Source organism: Melitaea cinxia, chromosome 18 (assembly GCF_905220565.1).
Source record: "Melitaea cinxia chromosome 18, ilMelCinx1.1, whole genome shotgun sequence".
Taxonomy (NCBI): Eukaryota; Metazoa; Arthropoda; class Insecta; order Lepidoptera; family Nymphalidae; genus Melitaea; species Melitaea cinxia.
In genome coordinates this window covers 15351171-15372118 of record NC_059411.1, presented here as the reverse complement: position 1 = coordinate 15372118, position 20948 = coordinate 15351171, and the positions used below count along the sequence as shown (strand labels likewise).

Below are 20948 nucleotides of genomic sequence, written 5' to 3'. Positions count from 1 at the left end.
GCTCCGACCTCAAAAATGTTTAGAATTCCTAATGTGTGGGTACACAAAAATAAAATCGTACATATTTATTTATTAACTTCTAATAATTAACTACTAATTATCTATTTCCTATTACTTACGACTGTTCCACTGTGTAGAAATGGACTCCCTGCTAGACTGTCCTGATAACTCTTCTTTAATTTATCTTTGACCGACGGCGTTATGCCTGCTGTATGGAAACAGTGTTACGTTGTTCCTGTCTTTAAGTCAGGCGACAGACATAATATAAAAAAATATAGACCGATTACTAAAATAAGTACTATACCTAAACTATTTGAGAAATTAATTTATGACATTATATTCCCTGTCTTACGGCCTATTATTATTGATCAGCAGCATGGTTTTGTAAACAAAAGATCCACTGAAACCAACCTCTGTGAATTTGTACATCAGGTATCAGTTGCCTTGGATCAGGGTTATCAGGTTGATGCTGTGTATACGGATTATTCTAAGGCATTTGACAAGATTCCACACTCTATACTTCTTCAGAAGATTCTTGAAATTGGTATACACGGTGACCTTCTGCGATGGTTTGAATCTTATTTGAGGGAGCGCAGTCAGGCCGTTACAGTAAAGGGTTTTTGTTCAACATTTATGCCAGTAACATCTGGTGTTCCCCAAGGCTCTCATCTCGGCCCGCTTCTTTTTAATTTATTTATAAATGACGTAGGCTCTATCCTCAAATATTCTGACCAACTGATATATGCTGACGATATGAAAATATATAAGAAAATTAAAACATCTCTTGATTGTCAATTATTACAAATCGATCTGAACGAATTAACTATTTATTGTACAAACAATCACCTGACTCTGAATCCCAAAAAGTGTAGCATTATCTCATTTTCTAGAAGGTCTGAGTCTTTGAAATATGATTATTTTTTAAACAATGTTATGCTTAACAGGGTATCTGAAGTGAGAGACTTGGGCGTTCTTCTTGACTGCAAACTATCCTTTAATTCTCAGATCGAGCATATAACTACAAAGGCGTACCGAATGCTTGGCTTTGTATTTCGATGTGGTAGAGATTTTAGGTATAGATCTACTTTATTATTATTGTACAACTCATATGTTAGATCAATATTAGAGTATTCATCGACAGTCTGGAACCCTCAATACAAAACTTATATTGAAGCTATAGAAAAAATTCAAAGAAAATTTGAAAGGCACTTTAATTTTAAAGCTTTAAGTCGCAATGATGTTACCGCACCGTTACCCCTCCCATCGTTGCTTGATCGGCGCTTAGAGAGAGACCAAGTCTTTTTGTATAAGATACTGAAATCTCATATTGATTCGGCGTTTTTGTTACAAAATATTAATTTGAGATGCCCTCGGACGAGTTCGCGTTCAAAAAGGTTATTTTCTGTCCCTGTAACCAGGACCAAATATGCTGGAAACATCTTTGTTCTCAGGTCCTGTAAAAACTATGACGACATATTTAACTGTATTGACATTTTTAATTGTACCCTAACCTCATTTAAGCAGCACGTTAGGGACGTAATAAGTAAAAATAATAATAATGTATGATGATATCTTTGATTAAAAAAAATTATAATGTATTTCTTGATATAATAAAGTATCTCTTTAATTTATTACAGTAATTTTTGTATTAATCTTAATTTTAATTCTAATCTTTGACTTATTTTTAAATTATAATCCTTTCATTTGACATAATTGACACGCTCGACTCTTTATGACTTTTTTTTTATAAATCACATAAATTTTTACATCTAAGTGATTTTTTGTCTTTTTTAATAGTTAATTTAATTTATATTATGTTAATTGATTTAAAATTACGACTTTTGACAAATGACATGTCTGTATATTATTGTTAGTGGAAACTTTAGTGATTAATGTGTTTTTGTAAGAAAATTAATTGTATGTGATTTTTATATTGTATGTTTCCCAAATGAATAAATAAAAAAAATAACTGTATATATACTAAGTGCGCATAAAAACATTAATAGCGCGATTCAGGCTCAGTTCGCGTAATTTCTTTCAGCCTATCCTGATCTGGATCGGACCGGATCCTGATCCAGTATGCCTTACCATACTTGATTATATTTTACATCAGGCTATCCTGATCTGGACCGGACCGGGTCCTGATCCAGTATGCCTTACCACACTTGATTATATTTTACATCAGGCTATCCTGATCTGGACCGGACCGGGTCCTGATCCAGTACGCCTTACCATACTTGATTATATTTTACATCAGGCTATCCTTGTCTGGACCAGACCTGGTTCTGATAGAGCTTGCCGGATCTGGCATGCCTCATTCTATCCTGATCCGGTCCAGATACATGATCTGGTTGAGCCTGACTATTTTTCTAGTCTGATATGTGTTACTCTAAATCTCCAGATATTCCAAGTTGTACCAAGTTTCATTAAAACCAGTCGTATAGTTTTGGCGTAAAAGCGTCACAAACATAAATACATACATCTATCCTCAGAAACTTTCAAATTTATAATATTAGTTGGATTGTCGTGGTGGCTTATTCCATAAAATGTCATAGATTCAGTCCTCTTTAGTTATATATTGCTACAAATTCGTTATATAGTTATGAATACCTAAATTAAACATTCTTTAGCCTAATACAGACCACTGCTGGACATATAAAATGCCCAAAAATGTATAGCTAGGTATATTTATTTAAAAAAATAAAAAATATATAAATATATAGTATAAATAAATGCCTGCCTAGCTATAGACTATGGGCACACATGAGTTCACGCCATTTTTGACGCGAACATGTGGAGGCCTATGTCCAGCAGTGGACTGCAATAGGTTGAAATGATGATGAATTTCGTGCAAAAAATATTTTTAATTTACAAATTTTACGTATTTAAAATTTATAAATAGCTGCTTGACAATTCAAAAGCTTCGTGAAATACGCGAGTAAAATTATTTTTCTGTAGGTTTTAAAATTTTATGTGATTATTACAGTAATGTATTTTAAAAGCGATTATTAATTATTATTATTATTCATATTGGACATTGTGTGATTGTAATTAGTATCATTTTATTATTGTAATTGTATTTTTCAAATTGTCGTGACATTTATTAATTTTTTTTAGTTGTATTTGATTATGTATAAGAATTGAAGAAAGTCAAATTGTTTTATGGGTCAAATTGTTGCCTGAAATAAAGAATTATTATTATTTATTAATGAAAAATGTGAAATTAACTTTACTTGATGTACATTTATTTATAAGCATCATTGAGGCAGGACTCAACAGGGACAACAACCTTACACAAAATAACCGTTAAACAACACTGCACTCAAGAACTGTTGTTTTTGTGGTAAAAAACAAGTGTGCTTTAGACCACACGATTGAAGTAAAACTTCTGCAAAATATACCTGCACTGTGTCTCAGATATACGAAACGTAACTGGCTAGGAGAGAAAGAAAGAAAGAAAATGTGTGCTCGCACCTCTCTCTCTTGCTCCGTTCGCCTCGCCCGATCACACTTTTCGTAACGCGCTCGTCACGCTTTCACCAGCTTAGTCCCACAAGTCAAGCGTGCGTCCTTCTAAACGACGGCACCAATAAATTGGTTTAATTTTTTTTTGCATATTTTATTGTCAAAACAAGGTTTGTATAAATGAAAATTAGAAAAAAATATCGATATATTCTCGAAAAGAAATTGGTCGTAGGAAGTTCGCCGGGTCAGATAGTAATAAATAAAATTTAAACATGTAAACACCCCAAGTAGACTAAGAATCTTGAAGTCTGAACTTCAAAACAAAAACACAAGCTTCAATAAACAACAAAAAAAGTATGCCTATCGTAGAAAATAATTTAGCGTGAGTCAAGATTGAGCCAGTAGTCGTTACCGCGACAGTCAGTTAGTATGACCACTGCGACAATCCGACTTCGGTTTTACCCAAATTTCGTTTAATTGAAGCAACCAAAAGTGATTAAGCAATTAACTGTGGATTAAAACGTTAAAACAATTACAGTAATGATTTAATTAATGAATTGAAGTCAATTATGTTACAATTCAAGTGCTGTTTCAACATAATCAGACAATTCATTTCAAAATTGTAAGTATTTAAACTTTGTCACATTGAAGTTAATACAATATTCAACGTTGATACAAGTAAAAACCTTAATATGTAAGTATATTAATCCTACTATATTCGTAAGTTATATACAAAAAATAAGTCAAATAGATATTTTGCCTTAAGCAACTAACACTACTAATTAAAACTACCGTTAATAGGAAGTGTGCTTGTCGTAACTAAAATAAAAAGAACACTTAACAAAGCGTAATATTAAGCGCTCAGTTTGAATCATTTGTCTTAGAATTAAAATTTAAGAATCACTTTGATATTTATAAAATATGTAAATTTTGTATTTTTATAAAGTAAGCAATAAAGTATTAAATAAAATAAAGTAGTTTGCGCTAAAAATGTGAATAAATAATCTATAATAATATATATAAAAGCGAAAGGTCACTCATTCATCACGAAATCTCCGAAACTATAACACCTACAAACTTGAAGTTTGGCAGGTAGGCTCCTTATAAGACGTAGGCATCCGCTAAGAATGGATTTTACGAATCTCGACCCCTAAGGGGCTGAAACGGGGGTTGGAAGTTTGTATGAAAGTCCTATGTTTTTGAAGTAGGAGACTTAAAATTTAAAATGTAAGCTCTATAGATGGTGAAAAGGTGACCAAATAATGAATATTTAGAAATCAACCCCTTTTTGGGGTTAAAACGGGGGATCTTAGGTTGACTCACTGATCACGAAATCTCCGAAACTATAACACCTACAAACTTGAAATTTAGCAAGGAGGTTCCTTATACAGCGTAAACTACCGCTAAGAATGAATTTTACGAAACTCGATCCCTCAGGGGGTAAAACGGGGGTTGGAAGTTTGTATGAAAGTCCTATGTTTTAGAAGTAAGAGACTTGAAATTTAAAATGTATGCTCTATAGATGATAAAAAGGTGTCCAAATAATCTATCTTTAGAAACCAACTCCCTTTTGGGGTTAAAACGGGGGATGGTAGGTTGACTCACACATCACGAAATCTCAGAAACTATAACACTTAAAAACTTGAAATCTGGCAAGTAGGCTCCTTATAGGTCGTAGACATTTACGAAGAACGGATTTTACGAAACTCGACCCCTAAGGGGGTGAAACGGGGGTTGGCAGTTTGTATGAAAGTCCTACGTTTTTGAAGTAAGAGACTTGAAATTTAAAAGGTATGCTCCATAGATAGTGAAAATGTGTCCAAATAATGTATCTTAAGAAATCAACACCCTTTTGGGGTTAAAATGGAGGATGGTAGGTTGACTCACTCATTACGAAATCTCCGAAACTATAACATATACAAACTTGAAATTTGACAGGTAGATTTCTTATAGGACGTAGACATTTGCTAAGAACTGATTTTACGAAACTCGACCCCTAAGGGGGTGAAACGGGGGTTGGTAGTTTGAATGAAAGTCCTATGTTTTTGAAGTCAGAGACTTGAAATTTAAAATGTAAACTCTATAGATGGTGAAAAGGTGTCCAAATAATGTATTTTTAGAGATCAACTCCTTTTTGGGGTTAAACCGGGGGATGGTAGGTTGGCTCCCTCATAACGAAATCTCCGAAACTGTAACAGATACAAACTTGAAATTTGGCAGGTAGTTTCCTTATGGGGTGTAGACATCTGCTAAGAACTGGTTTTATGAAATTCAACCCTTAAAGGGGTAAAACGGGGGTTGGAAGTTTGTATGAAAGTTTGATATTTTTGAAGTAAGAGACTTGAAATGTAAAATGTGTGCTCTATAGATGATAAGATGGTGTCCAAATAATGCATCGTAATCTATATATATAAAAGAGAAAGGTCACTGACTCATTCATCACGAGAACTCAAAAACCGCTGGAGGGTTCATCCATCCAGGATGGACAAAGATGAAATTTGGCAGGGAGGTAGATTATAGTTAGTAGAAGTCCGCTGAAAACGGATTTTGCGATATTCCACCGCTAAGGGGCTTAATTGGGTTTGATAGTTTGTATGAAACATATAAGTTCGCCTGGTAGGTTATACTGCTGCCTGAAAATAAAACTAAGAATGTGGTGTATAGAGAGGTTTTATAAAAACAACTATTAAATTATACTAAATTGTGCCTTTTAAAAAGTTACTCAGTGTGATAAGCATTTCAAGTAACTGAAATAAAACAATAATTTGCGTTAAACATCTTAATAGTAATGCATATCTTTATAACCACGCGGATGTAGTCGCGGGCAACAGTTAGTGTATTATAAAACAAAGTCTCCAAAAGCGTATGTGATCTCAAAATCTACTGAACGGATTTTCATGCGGTTTAAGAGGAAGGTTTACGTAACGGCTAAGCCGATTTTGATGAGAGTTTCACTGGAAGTTTGCCGGGAAAACTTTGTGACACACTGATTTCAACGCGGGCGAAGCCGCGGGCACAGCTAGTACTTATATATAAATGAAAACGTACATCAGACCCAGACTCGAGGCGGGAATCGAAACCTTAACCCCTTGAGCAGAAAGCGGGATCACTGCAAACTGCGCCAACGGGCTAGTTAAACATTTTCTTCTCTAAGGACCTTCATCTCTAAGGACCTCTACTTCGAAAGGAATTGTGTAGAGCGAATATATTTTGGTAGTAATGATAAAAACGAGTGCGCTTTACACCACAAGACTGAAGTAAAACTTCTTCAGTAGTTTTTGTATGGGCACTACAGTAATATACGAAACGTAACTCTCTCTCTTTCTATCTTCACTAACATATATCTCCCTCTCAACTTCCGTCCACGTCGCCTGATCACACTTTATAACGCTCTCGTCACGCGTTCACCAGCTTCTAAATCAGGCGCGTTAAAAGAAGTGTTACTTCAAAAACTTTTTTCCTGAATTCTCAACATTGGTTTTGCACCACACTACTTATGTTTTTTATTGTTATCATTCGAGTCTGTTATTTAATAATGGTTTTAGATTGTTACATAGGCATGAAAGTAGTATGTTAAAAAGTTTTTCTGCTGGGTAAAGGCATTATTTCCTGTAAAATTCAGGCGTTGGAAGTTTTTTGCTGTCTCTTTTACTGTTACGGCTCTTTTTATATATAAGGAAGACGAACATTTAACAACTAAAATAATGTTTTCTATTTATCAGCCGTATGAACGGAAAAACTCTTTTGAAATTATATTCGTTCGGTTTGGTTCTGTGTCTAAGCGTGATTTTTTATAAACCAGCGACCCGCCCGGCTCCGCACTAGTGCAATGCTGATGTAAATATAAAATAAATCCTCGACTATATTATGCATGTATTATATATATAAACCTTCTTCTGAAATCACTCTATTTATTAAAGATAACCGCATCAATATAATCATCATAATCTCATCACATCACAATCCGTTGTGTAGTTTTAAGGATCTAAGCATACAGACAGCCAGAATCGACTTTGTTTTATACTATGTAATGATAAATAAAATGACAATTAGATCAGTCCATTCAAATATCTACTATTTCTTCTATAAATATTACTTGTCTACAGCTCCACCCAACCGACCAGTAATAATGGACGCCAAGACGAAAGACTACACGAGGTTGCTGGAGCCGTACGATGAAGGAACTACATTGGAGTTGGTGTGTGAAGTTCGTGGAGGTAATAATATCATATTATTTTTACGCCACTAACATGGCAAACAAGTATACACTTGTATGATCTTACTGGATGTAGGCGATTAGTATGGCATATGGATGCCTGTACACTAATACCTAATTTAGATATGCTACGTAATAAATATAGGCTAACATGCTATGATCTTCGGATATGCGGACGTACGGACATTCTTGTTTAATAAATATACATACTTCAGCCTATGGCAGTCCACTGCTGGACATAGGCCTCCCTAGGTTCGCGCCAGACATCCCGGTTTCCGCAAACCTCATCCAGCCTACACCGGCAATCTTACGTAGATCGTCGGTCCAACGGGCCGGAGGACGTCCCACACTGCGTTTGCCAAGAGGCGGTCTCCACTTCAGGACCCGTCTACTCCAACGGCCATCGGTCCTGCGACACAGATGACCAGCCCACTGCCACTTCAACTTGCTAATTCTGTGCGCTGTCGGTTACTTTCGTTCTCTCGCAGATAGTCTCATTTCTAATCCTGTCTTTGAGAGAAACCCCAAGCATAGCCCGTTCAATTGCACGTTGCACGACTTTAAATTTGATAATAAATATACATTTTTTTAACATTTATTTTATAATAAATATACATATGATAATATTTTACAAATTAAATACTAATAGTTAATATATGTGTAATACATACAACCTGCTGGCTTTGAAATAAACAGGCAGTAGATGGGCAGCAGCGTCTTCGGTGCGACAAAGCCAGCGCTGCGGTCAACAACCCGCCTGCTCAGCGTGGTGACTATGAGCAACACACATGAGTTCACGCCACTTTGGCGCGAACTTTTGGAGGTCTATATCCAGCAGTGGACTGCGATAGGCTGAAGAGAAGAATACATATAAATATAACACATACATAAGTAATAAATGTTAGGTATCTTCAACAATAAAAAAACATACAAAAAATAATAAGAGACATATAAGTAACCATTATAGAAACACCTAGCCTTTAACTGTCCATAATAAAATAAGAACCCCTCGTCAGAATCACGAAGCAAATACCAAGAATAAAAAATCTTCAATAAACACATACGGGTTATGAAGCTACGAAGGGAAACGACTGTGTAACCAAAATTTTTTCTAACAAATGTACACACAATGGCTCGAGTTGACTTCTAATCTATAACCGCAAGTCAACCAGTTATTATGAACTCTATGTTAACCCATCGCCGAGAAATAATTGAGTATTTTGAGGATAGGGTTGATAATTAAAAGAAAGTTTTAATATTCAAGGCAACAGATTAACGGAACTCGTAACGTAAACCAATTTAATGGCATTTTACGGAACTGCATTAAAACATTAATTTCTTTAACGATCTGAACCGGTATTACTCGTGATATTTTCAGCTTCACGCGATATAATATGAAAGATATTGAAAATGCATTTACTTGCTTTACTGCGGTGGAATTTTTTTTTTTTTGTATTTTAAAACTCATTTCAATATTTTCTTTTGTTTATTTTGTTGATTCCTTCAGAATTGAATGCTTTAGAGGATTTAGTCCAAGTATTGTTTTGGATAGTTATGGCTGGATTGACGTTCTAGGATTATAGGTTCGGTTACCGCTTAAAGCCATTATTTTTCTATTCCTGTGTTAGGTACACAGAAGTAATGTTGAAAGCGCCTTGATGTTCTATTTCATAGATAATTTTTATACAAACACGACGGTCATAATAAGGTGCTATAATGTCTGTATGTGTATGGGCAAAGCACATGAGTTCGCGCCATTTTTGACGTGAGCTTCTGGAGGTCTATGTCCAGCAGTGGACTGTGACAGGCTGAAAATATGATGATGATGATGATAAGGTCTGTAGGCGTATCAGGTGCTAACATCTTTTTGACTGGCCCATTGGCGCAGTTTGTAGTGACCCTGCTTTCTGCTCCGAGGGTTGTGGGTTCGATTCCCACCCCGAGTCTGGGTGTAATATAAATATTTATTTATCTATTTATATATGTATTATTTATAAGTATGTTTATCGAAAAAAAAAAATATGTAGCTGTATACCAGTCGACTGTTACCTTTAACACAAGCATTAAGTTGCTTACTTTAGGAACAGACGACCGTGTGTGTATTGTGTAAATATTTATTTATTTATTTATTTATTTATTTATCTTTAAACGATAACTGGTATCTTTATGTTTTTTTATATAAGTAGGTCGGCAAATAATCGTACGGCTCACCTGATGGTAAGCGATTAACACAACAAAAAGCATCGTAAGCACTTTGTCACAGGAGCTTTGGTCACCTTAATTACCTCAGGAACACAACACTGCTCAAAAGCAGTATTATTTAGCTGTAAGGTCGAGGCACTTCCCCAGTCGGGCTGTTCCAGATTTTGAGCAGGATATTTCATGCTGTGCCCTACTTATGTGCACTTTATAAAATGTATTTGTGGAATCTCTGTATCTATGGAATATAAAATATTCATCACCACAATACCAGAATGTCAACATCTTTATTTTTGCCCGACTACGGCAACGCCAAAATGTGGGTTATAATTTTAGCACCATATATATGTACGTTCATCTGTTTCCTCATATCTCCCAACCTACCTTTCATATTTAGACAAATGAGGTATCATTAGGAGTGTCTTAAATGTTAACTCGTTATAAGCTACACGGTGTCACTTTATATTAAATGTAGCGTCCTCTGTAGGACATAAAGTGACGTACAATTTTTTGTCGTAGTTGGGTTTTAGTTTTTAACTATTATCGTCTTATTAACACACTTCTCACATGAAAATCCTAAGTTGTTGAAGGTAGTGCCAAATTATTCTCTATCATAGCAATAACCGGCAGTAATGCCACATTGTTTGCAATCACACAAAAAAAAAAAATAACCGTGCGATTCCGCTGCGATCCTCCAGAACACTGGTGCATGTGTGGTAACTGCACGTATTAAATAACGCGATAAATCTGCATAATCCCCACTCCGAGCCTAACGCCTAATGCTGTGATGTAGCACCTTGTAAAATTATTGTGATAAGTCGTGGCTACATCTAAGCGATGTCTCGATTACTGTCGTAATATATCAAGGTAAGAGTGCGTTATTGTAGTGTAGACGTAGCCTTACTTGTGCGTATTGACGTTTGTGTGGACAATAACACACACACACACACACATACACATATTTACAAGCGCGCACACACACATAAACAAAAGTAAAAATTTAGGCTTTATAATAAATGTATGTTTATCTTATATGTCTTGAGTAATGATAGTATAAAAAATTGTGGTTTTCTCGAAGAAATAGCTAAAAATCCACAAGTCCTCACATTTTATTACAGTCTGTAACTATCTTAACACTATGTTTCATAGGGATTCTGAAGTTTTGGTATAATAGAAAGTATGAATAAAGATAAAGTCCATACTCCCAGTATATTTCACGTACATTAATATTTATATGTGTGTAAACATAACACAAACAAATAGAACTTCAGAAATAATATATAATTTTGTACGGTGTATATGTATTTGTCTAGCTTTGTATGTTATTTGTAAATGCATAAACCATACACATCCAAATACATTCTCAACATCAAAATCCATGAATATGAGAACAGTATAACTAATAACAATACTTTTGCCTTCGGTTTTGCTTGCACAGAAGTATCCTCACAATATTTCAACAATTCTTTGATATTAAGAGTACCACTTACTTGAGTCGTATGCACCAACTTATATAGTTTAAAAATGGACTTTATATGATTTATATGTTAGTTATACCTGTTCTGAATTTCTTGAAAATGATTCAAAACTGATTTGAATTGTATAGGGTTGGTGTTCTTGTGTCCCGAAACACAGGCTTTGAGCCTAGCTTAGGCACCAGACTCTTTTTGTTATGTACCAAAGTATTGTGGTGAGAAATTAATTAAGAAAACACAATTAAGATAACCCATAACAATATAATATGTCATATTATGTGTGTAGATGAGATGTAAAGCAATTAATAATTTTATTTTATTTTTCCTAGGAGATCCACGACCAAGTTTGATATGGTATCTAGAAAATACATTAATAGATGACTCGTACGAATTGAGAGACGACGGTGTGACGGTCAATAACCTCACGTTCCCCAGCATCGGGCGGCAGCATCTCAACGCGAGGCTCATCTGTCAAGCGTCAAACACTAACCTGGCCCCGCCGCAGACGAAGCTCCTAATATTGGATATCAATCGTGAGTACAAATCGATATTACGTTTATGTACTGAATAGGTGTTCTAGATTTTACTGGGAACGAAACATCTCCATCACTTATATGTTTGGAGCATTTTCACATTTGTAATCTTTCTCTGTAGTCCCAAATTTGTCCTTTCCATATAGCTGACTTGTGTTTTTAGGCAAAAAAAAATTTTCTTGCTTTTGTTGCCTTTTTAGTTACATTGTTTTTCTTGCTTTTACTTATACCCAAAAGTAAACACTACCAGTTTTGTGAACGTTTAAATATATTTTAATGTTAGTATTCCCAAAATTAGTGTACCAAACAAATCAACTCTATCAAATATTGTCTCGTGTTTTCGAATGCTACCGTCCTAGTGGCTTTTATAGTGTCAAAACTTAAAGACTATGCTATATTTGCCTATATTTTAGTTTACTATTTTACCTTTGCTTTGTTTAAGCGTATACCAACTGTATCTATCTGTGAAAATCTCGTTGCTAATAAAATATATACAATGAAGAAAATAGGGTCTAAATTTATCCGCAAAACCCTAGCTTGAGACATTTCTTAATTTGGGAGTTGTCTGTTAGCAAGATTTTTTTCTTTACCAATTATGTAATATTAGCTAGTTTGTTACAGTAAGACCGCTCACAGTCCAGATTATGAACAAGAACCGAGTGCTGTCAGCAGATCTGAGCTACGAAGTAGAGTGCAAAACGACAGGATCCAGACCACAAGCACAGGTCAATTGGTGGAAAGGGTTCAAACCTTTAAGAAAGAAAGCTAAGAACGTGAGTATAGTTGTTTTGCTAAAATATATATTAAATAAACTTTTGGCTTAGAATAATCATTGCGTGTGACGTGTAGTCTCGTAAACACCGGCGGCTTGCGGGGTCAATTCATGCTCGGATGGATATTTGTTTGGATGACTAATTGTTGTTTTGGATGTCTGTCCTTGTGGGTCTCCTCACCGTGACTCATTATGCCAAGAAAAAAAAAGTCCTTAAAGTCTCCAAAATATAATAAATCAACTCATGAAATTCTCGGAAGCTTAGTAAGTCGAAATATCATTCAAATAAAAGTAAAATTTCTTAAAATAATAACTTAAAATGAACTTTTCAATAAATTTCTTTACCAATGTCATGAAATCAGGTATATAGAAATATATCGTAGATACACGGTATACTTTTATAAAAAAAATATGAAAGTTTTACTGCCTGGAATTTTTTTACCAACTGAGGTAGGGCACGTAAGGAAATTTCCGGCTCAAAATATGAAGCAGCCTGACTGTGGTAGTACCTCAGCCTTACAGACGATCACAGGTAAATAATACCGTTTTCAAGCAGTGTTGTGTTCCTGTTGGAAAGTAAGGTGACCAGAGCTCCTGGGGGGAATTATTGGGGTATTATTTGGGTCGGCAATGCGTTTGCGATGCTTCTGATGTTGCAGGCGTCTATAAGCTACCGTAATCACTTACCATCAGGTGAACCGTAAGTTAGTTTGCCGACTTAGTTATATGAAAAAAAATGAAAGAAAATGGCTTATTATTGTACACAATTATGGAAATTGCTCAATTAAAGGAAACCAACGACAAACTCTCTTTATAATTTTCTTACTATCCATAACTATTACCGTAATTTATTCAATCTAGTATTTTGCTATTATCGGTAAATACTAGAGTTACTTCTGGTCTAACGAAAGCTTATTTCTTAGAAACATATTATGTATTGTTAGAGATATATTTACACGTGACTTCAGAAATATATATGTATTTAGGAATAAATATAATCTTTAAAGTAACTTAAATAATTTGTTACACATTACTTTCAAAATTTTAGTATTGGGTAGATTTGGAATAACCGTCCGAGCGCTCAACATAGTCATTCGTAACAACTTAAACTCATTCGTAAACAATTTAACAGTGGCGACGAGGTAAATTATTAACTATCGGTTAAGTAAATTTTAATTAATAGTGATGTCCTAACATACGAACTAAAATGTCGGTCGGTAAAGTGCGAGAATTCGACGTTAAGAATGGAAATACCAACATTTAAAATTAGTAGTATTTAAACAATTTTCGGAATATATTTTTAAAAGAAATTTAAAAAATAAATAATGATTTCAGTGTTAAATTTAAATAAAAATAGACTTTATGGTATCCAAAATGTTAACAATAAAATTAATTATTCTATTCGGAAAAACGATTAGAGAGAATTTATTAAATAAATTATTTCCTTTCGCGTAATTTAGAATAACTTTATTTCGTAAAAACCATCAACAGAATAACATTTTTAAAACGAAATACAAAATTTTGTCTCGCTTAGGTTTTAAACAACTATGTAACACCACTTATAAGCAGGTAACAACATGCGCTTTGGACGAGTAAGCCATGCGATTATAATATAAATTTAAAGCAACACAGCTCAACTAACCAACTTCAGGTATTTCAAAGTAAATCACAATTGATACTCTTAACAAAGAAATAAAAACAGTTTTTTGCAATGCAATAACAAAACTCAAATCAATTTCTTTTCACTATTATGGAGTTCTCTAATTAGTTACGTATTCAAAGCGTGCAAGTGGAATCCAATTATTACGATTTTTCTATCTGTATGTCTGGCATGGATATGTATATTTAGAACCATTGTGTTCGAAAAAAATATTTTTGAATTAAAGCTAAATATATTTGTAAGTTATAATTGATTAATTCTTATTTAGGTGATAGATATTTGTACTTTTACAATTATTTCTTTCCGATTAAGTCCAATTCTTCTCCTACATGGAGAAAGACATCCCTCTATTGGGCATAGGTATGCCCAATAGAGGGATGTCATAGGCTGAATCGTATTTAGAATAAAGCTACCAAGGATTCAAAATGTAGATTATACAGAGAATTAAAGGCAAGAAACAACGAAGTTACTTTTTAAAAAATGATCTACTTATAATGATTAAAAAAAACTTATTATGAATGAACTGACATCTACATGTTAGCTATTTATATCTCTAAATGAATGGCTTAAATACGATTCTAAAAATATAATTTCCATTTCGATCTGTTTAATTATACCTTCAAGCTTGACATGTTTGGAAATTATTTATTATTCAACGAATTCAGATGCAGCTGTAGTTGCTTCCGATGCTATTTGGGTACTATTTTGTGTACAATTGTATTTACATTGACATTTGATGTGGTAGACGATGAGTTTTATTTGCGTTTGGTGCAAATAACTGTTTGTGTTTTTGACCATACGACTAAAATGAAACTTCTTAACAGTACGCCTGCACAATAGGTCTGCACTGTGTCTTAAAATATACGCTGTAACTGGCTATAAGAGAAAGGGAGAAAGGAAATTATGTTTGCACCTTTCTCGATTCGAATATTCTTCTCTGCAGAATCTATATTCCAAATCGGTGGAAGCTTTACTTTTAAATAATAATAATCATTTTAAAATTTTAACTTTTAACCTGACGATTCGAAAACGTATTTAAAGCCGATTTAAATAAAGTTGTTGTTGTTTTTGATTTTGTTTAAAATTTCTTATTCTTTAAAAGTGAGACAAAGGATTTCTTGGCTATTACGTCAGTTACTTTAGCTCTTCGGGTGAGTGCAGCGATATTTTTTCGTAAATAAAAACATCGTCTTAACAATTATGAACATAAAAAGTATGTTATTTATGTACGCACGTAAGAAGTTATACTTCATTGGCTTGCTAGCTTCACGTTGCTACTTCTTCTTCGTTGACTAGCTAACTTCAGGGTGTCGGTTTTTTGTGACGGTGTGCGCGCGCATCGCAAAAATTTACTCTCATCATTTTTCCCTAACGTGCCAAAAGAAGTACAACTTCAAAAATAATTATGAAATTTAGTGTATTTGTTGAGGTTTGGCACAGCGAGCCCGTTCAGGTTAATTTTACAATTTTTATTTATTACATATACTCACTAATACACCTCATTGCTAATTTATTTTGTCAGGAGATTTATATATAAATTATGAACACTTTTAATTATACAGGACTTACTGCGTTTAATATTTTGAAACGTCTAATATTTAGACGACGTTGCAGATGCGATGTCAATGCCAAAATTGAATTGTTAATAATAGGATATGTTTCTAAAGGCATTTTTAGGCGATTCGTAATGTAAAACCTATTTGTACAAATCAAATATATACAGTATGCTGTATAGTTAAGGAATTAAAGAATAAAGCCATCCCTTGTCTTCCCGTGGGTGTCGTAAGAGGCGACTAAGGGATAAAACAGCTTCACTACTACCTTGGGACTTAAAAAAGCCGACCGATGGCGGGATAACCATCCCACTGCTGGCTTTGAAATACACAGGCCAAAGACGGGCAGCAGCGTCTTCGGTGCGACAAAGCCAGCCCTGTGGTCACCAACCCGCCTGCCCAGCGTGGTGACTATGGGCGAAACACACGAGTTCACGCCATTTTTGGCGTGAACTTGTGGAGGCCTATGTCCAGCAGTGGACTGTGGTAGGCTGAAATGATGAAATATATACATTTGCCTGTTATTGTATGGGATATCTTAATTAAATATATATTTTTAAATCGTATATAATATTAGTATATTTGTTTAATAACATAGTACAAGGCTTGGTCGTATTGTCTCTGTTATTAGTTGCTGTAGCTGTAGCTGTAGTAGTTATAAAAGCGGCAGTCTCCAGCAATGTCACGTTAACACGTTAAATAGAATAGTTAACTACGTACCATTGAATATGCATTCATGATGTATAGTTAACTGTAGTATTACGCAATATGCAGTAGAGAACCTGTATTGTCTAGAAACTATAAAGCACCCAGATGGGAGGCATCTGTGCTATCAGATTAGAATTTTGGCAAGAGTCCTAACGTAAAGTAATTCTCTTTTCAGTGTTTTATTATATTAAGATATATAATTATAAATGTTTCATACCCAAAAGCTTGGGATGTTAATTCTGTGTCGGGAATTTGGAATAATACACAATAGATATGTCAATACCTAGGTCATTGTAATCATTATTATAATCAGTAAAAACCTACAAATAGTATAAGTCATACAAATAATTGTTTGCTTCCAAACGAAAAAAAAAACGACGTAAATTACATCGACCAGTAATACAACATAGCTCACGAAAATATAGTCAAGTAAATATGTATTGTTGGAGATAACTGAAAAAGTGTTGGTCAGATCTCGATTAAATGTTACTGACTACCTAAAAGCAAACTTTTCGATGGCAAAAAACTATGAAAATCCATCCCACCCAGTAAAAAGTTATCAGTTACACCTTAAAAAATACAGTCGAATTGAGTATCTCCTCTTTTTTGGAAGTTGCTTAAAATTTCAAAATAGTTCATTGATGTAATATGCGGAAATCTTACGCTTCAGCCTGTAATATCCCACTACTGGACATAGGCCTCTTTCTTCATGTAGGAGAAGAATCAGAGCTTAATCCACCACGATGCTCCAATGCAGGTTGGCGATCGCTATCAGGTGTACATGATAATAACCGAGACCGACGGCTTAACGTGCTCTCCGAGGCACGGTGGGGAGACCCACAAGGACTGCACAAACACCCAGTTCACGGCAAACACCACAACACCAGAACACGGCAAAAACAAATATGCGGAAATCTTACATAGGAAGAATACCATAATATTATATAGTAGCTTAATAGTCTAGAGAAAAGATGATTAAAACATAAAAAGGCAGTTTATTGGTGCCACGGGGATCAAAATTACAACTGCTAACATATTTGCTGAATCATCTACAAAAAGAATTTTTTACACTTTTGGGTGAAATTTAACCCTAAAAGGCAGCAGTATTTTTAAATGAAAAGTGAGTAATTTTTTGTTCTGAATGCATAAAACCTATTTAGCTTCTGAAAAAATACAATAGAAAAATGAAAGTGTGGAAAGAGAACAAAGGCAGTTTATTGTTTCAAGCTCGTGCAAATAATATCAGCTGTGAGTTTTTGAATTTAAAATAATATTTATATACTGACGATGGTGGATTTTTAAGTGGTTCGGAATTAGAGTGCTTTGTTTCACGAAAAAAAAAAGAAAAGAATATCGTATCATATCGCGACTACAAATGAGAATAATCATAAAAGTGTTTAAAAAAAGGACAAATTTGTAGTAGTAAATTAGACTGTGAAACTATTATTTTTTTTTTTTTTTGTAGCAAAGAATACAATTTACAAATTAACATACAATAAAATTTTAAAATACGTTTAAAATCTTTTTACGGTGTATAATAATAGTAAACAGTATTTTCATAGGAACTAAAATTGTAAAAATAATTGTTTATGATAAAGGAAAATCATAGGAAAAGGTGATCAAAATTACATAGCACACACACGCACACACGCACGCACACACACACACACACACACACACACACACGCACGCATATATATATATATATATATATATATATATATATATATATATATTTTTATGTACATATATAATATACAGTAAATCACTTAGGTTATGTTAAAATTCGTTGGAGCGACGCTACGGCCTACCGAGTTCAGTACTGATTTTTAGTGATAGTCTTAGATGATGGTGGGATATACCACGACCAACAACGATATATTAAAAAAAATGCAAGTTTAACAATAATTCAATGTTAATGAAGACATTAGAATTTTAGTCTGCCATTTATTTGATAAAGATCACCTGCAACAAGATATACATTATTCAAGCTGGCAGGTATGAATTATAACTATCGGTAAATCTAGTTTCTTAGTTAGTAACACGAGTGGTAGCTCTATACGGCGTGCCGTGCCTAAACACGCCGTGTAATCAATGCCTTATCCATGCTACATGCTATGCAAACTAGATCCGTTGGCAATATTACTTGCAGAACTAGGCTGCAAACTTGCCAAGCACATGAGTTTGTACAGTGAGTAAATTCACAAAGTAACGTTATGGAATCAAAGAATTATCAACCCTACTATCTAAATAATAAGATTGTCAGTTAAATTACTCCTGTGAATAATAGATCAGATATATGATTCGCGCCGAAGTGCCAAGTTCATTTTTATGGTCGACCCACTCTTGTAGGTGTATATATAAAATGATTTTGCACTAGGCAAAAGAAATGGAACACGATTCTTCGTAACATGCAATCAACAGTTTATCGATTTTTTTTGCTCGTATTTTTATAGACGATACGGGTTACGTGAAAGAGAATGGAATGTGTAATTTTTGTATTCATTTTTATGGGAATGTTCGCAATATTTGTGACACTGTTTGATACAATTTGCTGTAGTTTGTTGAATAGATCTAGGATCTAGGTCGGCAAACAAGATGCCGACCCAATCCATAATCACCCCAGGAGCTCTGGTCACCTTACTCACCAACAGGAACACAATACTGCTTGAAAACATTATTATTTAGCTGTGATCTTCTGTAAGGTCGAGGTACTACCATAGTCAGGCTGCTCCATATTTTGAGCCGGAAATTCCTGCTGTTGGATAATCCGCTATATTAATACCAAGTTTTACGTTGATATTATTTATAAAGTAAATATTCTTTAATTGTGTATGAAATGTAATGTGTGTATTGAAATACAAAACAATAACAATAATTTGTTTGTCCCTACAGTTACATTAAAACCAGTCGAACGTGTATTAATTTAAATTCAGAAATCATTTTAAGTTGTATCTTAGAACGACATTAGAAATAATGTAATGTTTGTCTAATTTTATACCACTGTGGTAGCGTGTACGATCAGCCTAAAGGTAAGCGTTTACCGTAGACGTCGTAGACTGTGGACGCCTGAATGAAGAATCAAGGCAAAGCAGAATCACAAGCACGCTACCGACCCTTGCTTAATATAAAATAAAGTCGCTTCCCGCTGTCTGTATGCTTAGATCTTTAAAACTACGCAACGGATTTTGATGCGTTTTTCTTTAGTAAATAGTGGTTCCAGAGGAAGGTTTATATGTATAATACATGCATAATATAGTAGATCAATACTGATAGTTTTTTGCAACTGTGCGAAGCCGGGGCGAGTCGCTAGTATTAGTATAGATTACATCTTTTCTTACTTTTTTTCTATATTGTATACAGTTTTCTGACGCTAATTCAACAACGAGTATCCTGACTTTCGTACCTGAAGCGGAAGATCATGGCTCTCAGCTGATCTGCCGAGCTGAAAACTCAAAGGTTGCCAATTCAGTGATAGAAGATGTTTGGCAATTAAACGTGCACTGTAAGTTGTAAAATTACAGATTATATGTTCAACCACCGCTCTGGTGTAGTGGTGCGACTAGTCGCCTAAAACATCGACGGTTTGTGGGTTCGATTCCCACTCGGGATGATCATTTGTATTTGTACAAATATTTCTTTCCGATTTGGATGCCCTTGTGGGTCCCGATCATTATCATAAATACCTGGTAGCGATCACTACTCATAGTTGAGAACATATCCGCCAACCCGCAGTGGAGTAGCGTGGTGGATTAGTCTCCAATCCTTCTCCTATATAGAGAAAGAGGCTTATGCCCAGCAGTGGGATGTGAGAGGCTAAATGCATCCATATTGAATATAGAAGAATATTGAAGACAGAAGTGACAAATTAAATAATAATTGCATTGATCTAACTATGATTTGTAAGGTTTTATAGTATTTATTTTCAGTCATTCTTGCAGTGTTCATGTTTACGTTTTTATGCAAATATGTTACAAATACGTGTACATTTTGTACTTATTTATTCACTTACTAAAATAGATTTAAGCTTGTTAGGCATAAGGCTGTTGCCTCAATTGGGGCGAGAATTCTCTAGCCTTGCGTAATCAAATCAAGACCTTTTTGTCTGTCCCAAATCGTTTCGGTGTCCCAATCGATCTAGAGATAATTATACGTAGTCCAGTGAGTAATCAGTGGAAACGTCCAGAGGGTTCCATTATTTCGATTTAGTCTAAATTAATCCTCATTAATTAATTTCACGACAAGGGATCTGGTTCGTCTAATGGTAAAGTAATTTGGCACCCACTTGTACCTTACCCCCAAAGTGTTACACGTCATTTAGTGGCCATTTGTTTCTGTATTTTAAGAAGTGAAAAATTATTTATAGC

At 34.5% G+C, this 20948-nt stretch overlaps 1 protein-coding gene across 1 annotated transcript in view; it reads left to right on the top strand.

The window, feature by feature from the left end:
- The window catches only part of LOC123662153 (protein turtle-like), a 107090-nt gene that overhangs the window by 53036 nt on the left and 33106 nt on the right, over window positions 1-20948 (top strand). The window contains exons 4-7 of the mRNA XM_045597037.1: window positions 7572-7682; window positions 11685-11888; window positions 12510-12661; window positions 19945-20086. Coding sequence (XP_045452993.1) covers window positions 7572-7682; window positions 11685-11888; window positions 12510-12661; window positions 19945-20086 — 609 coding nt within the window. The remainder of the gene's footprint in view (window positions 1-7571; window positions 7683-11684; window positions 11889-12509; window positions 12662-19944; window positions 20087-20948) is intronic.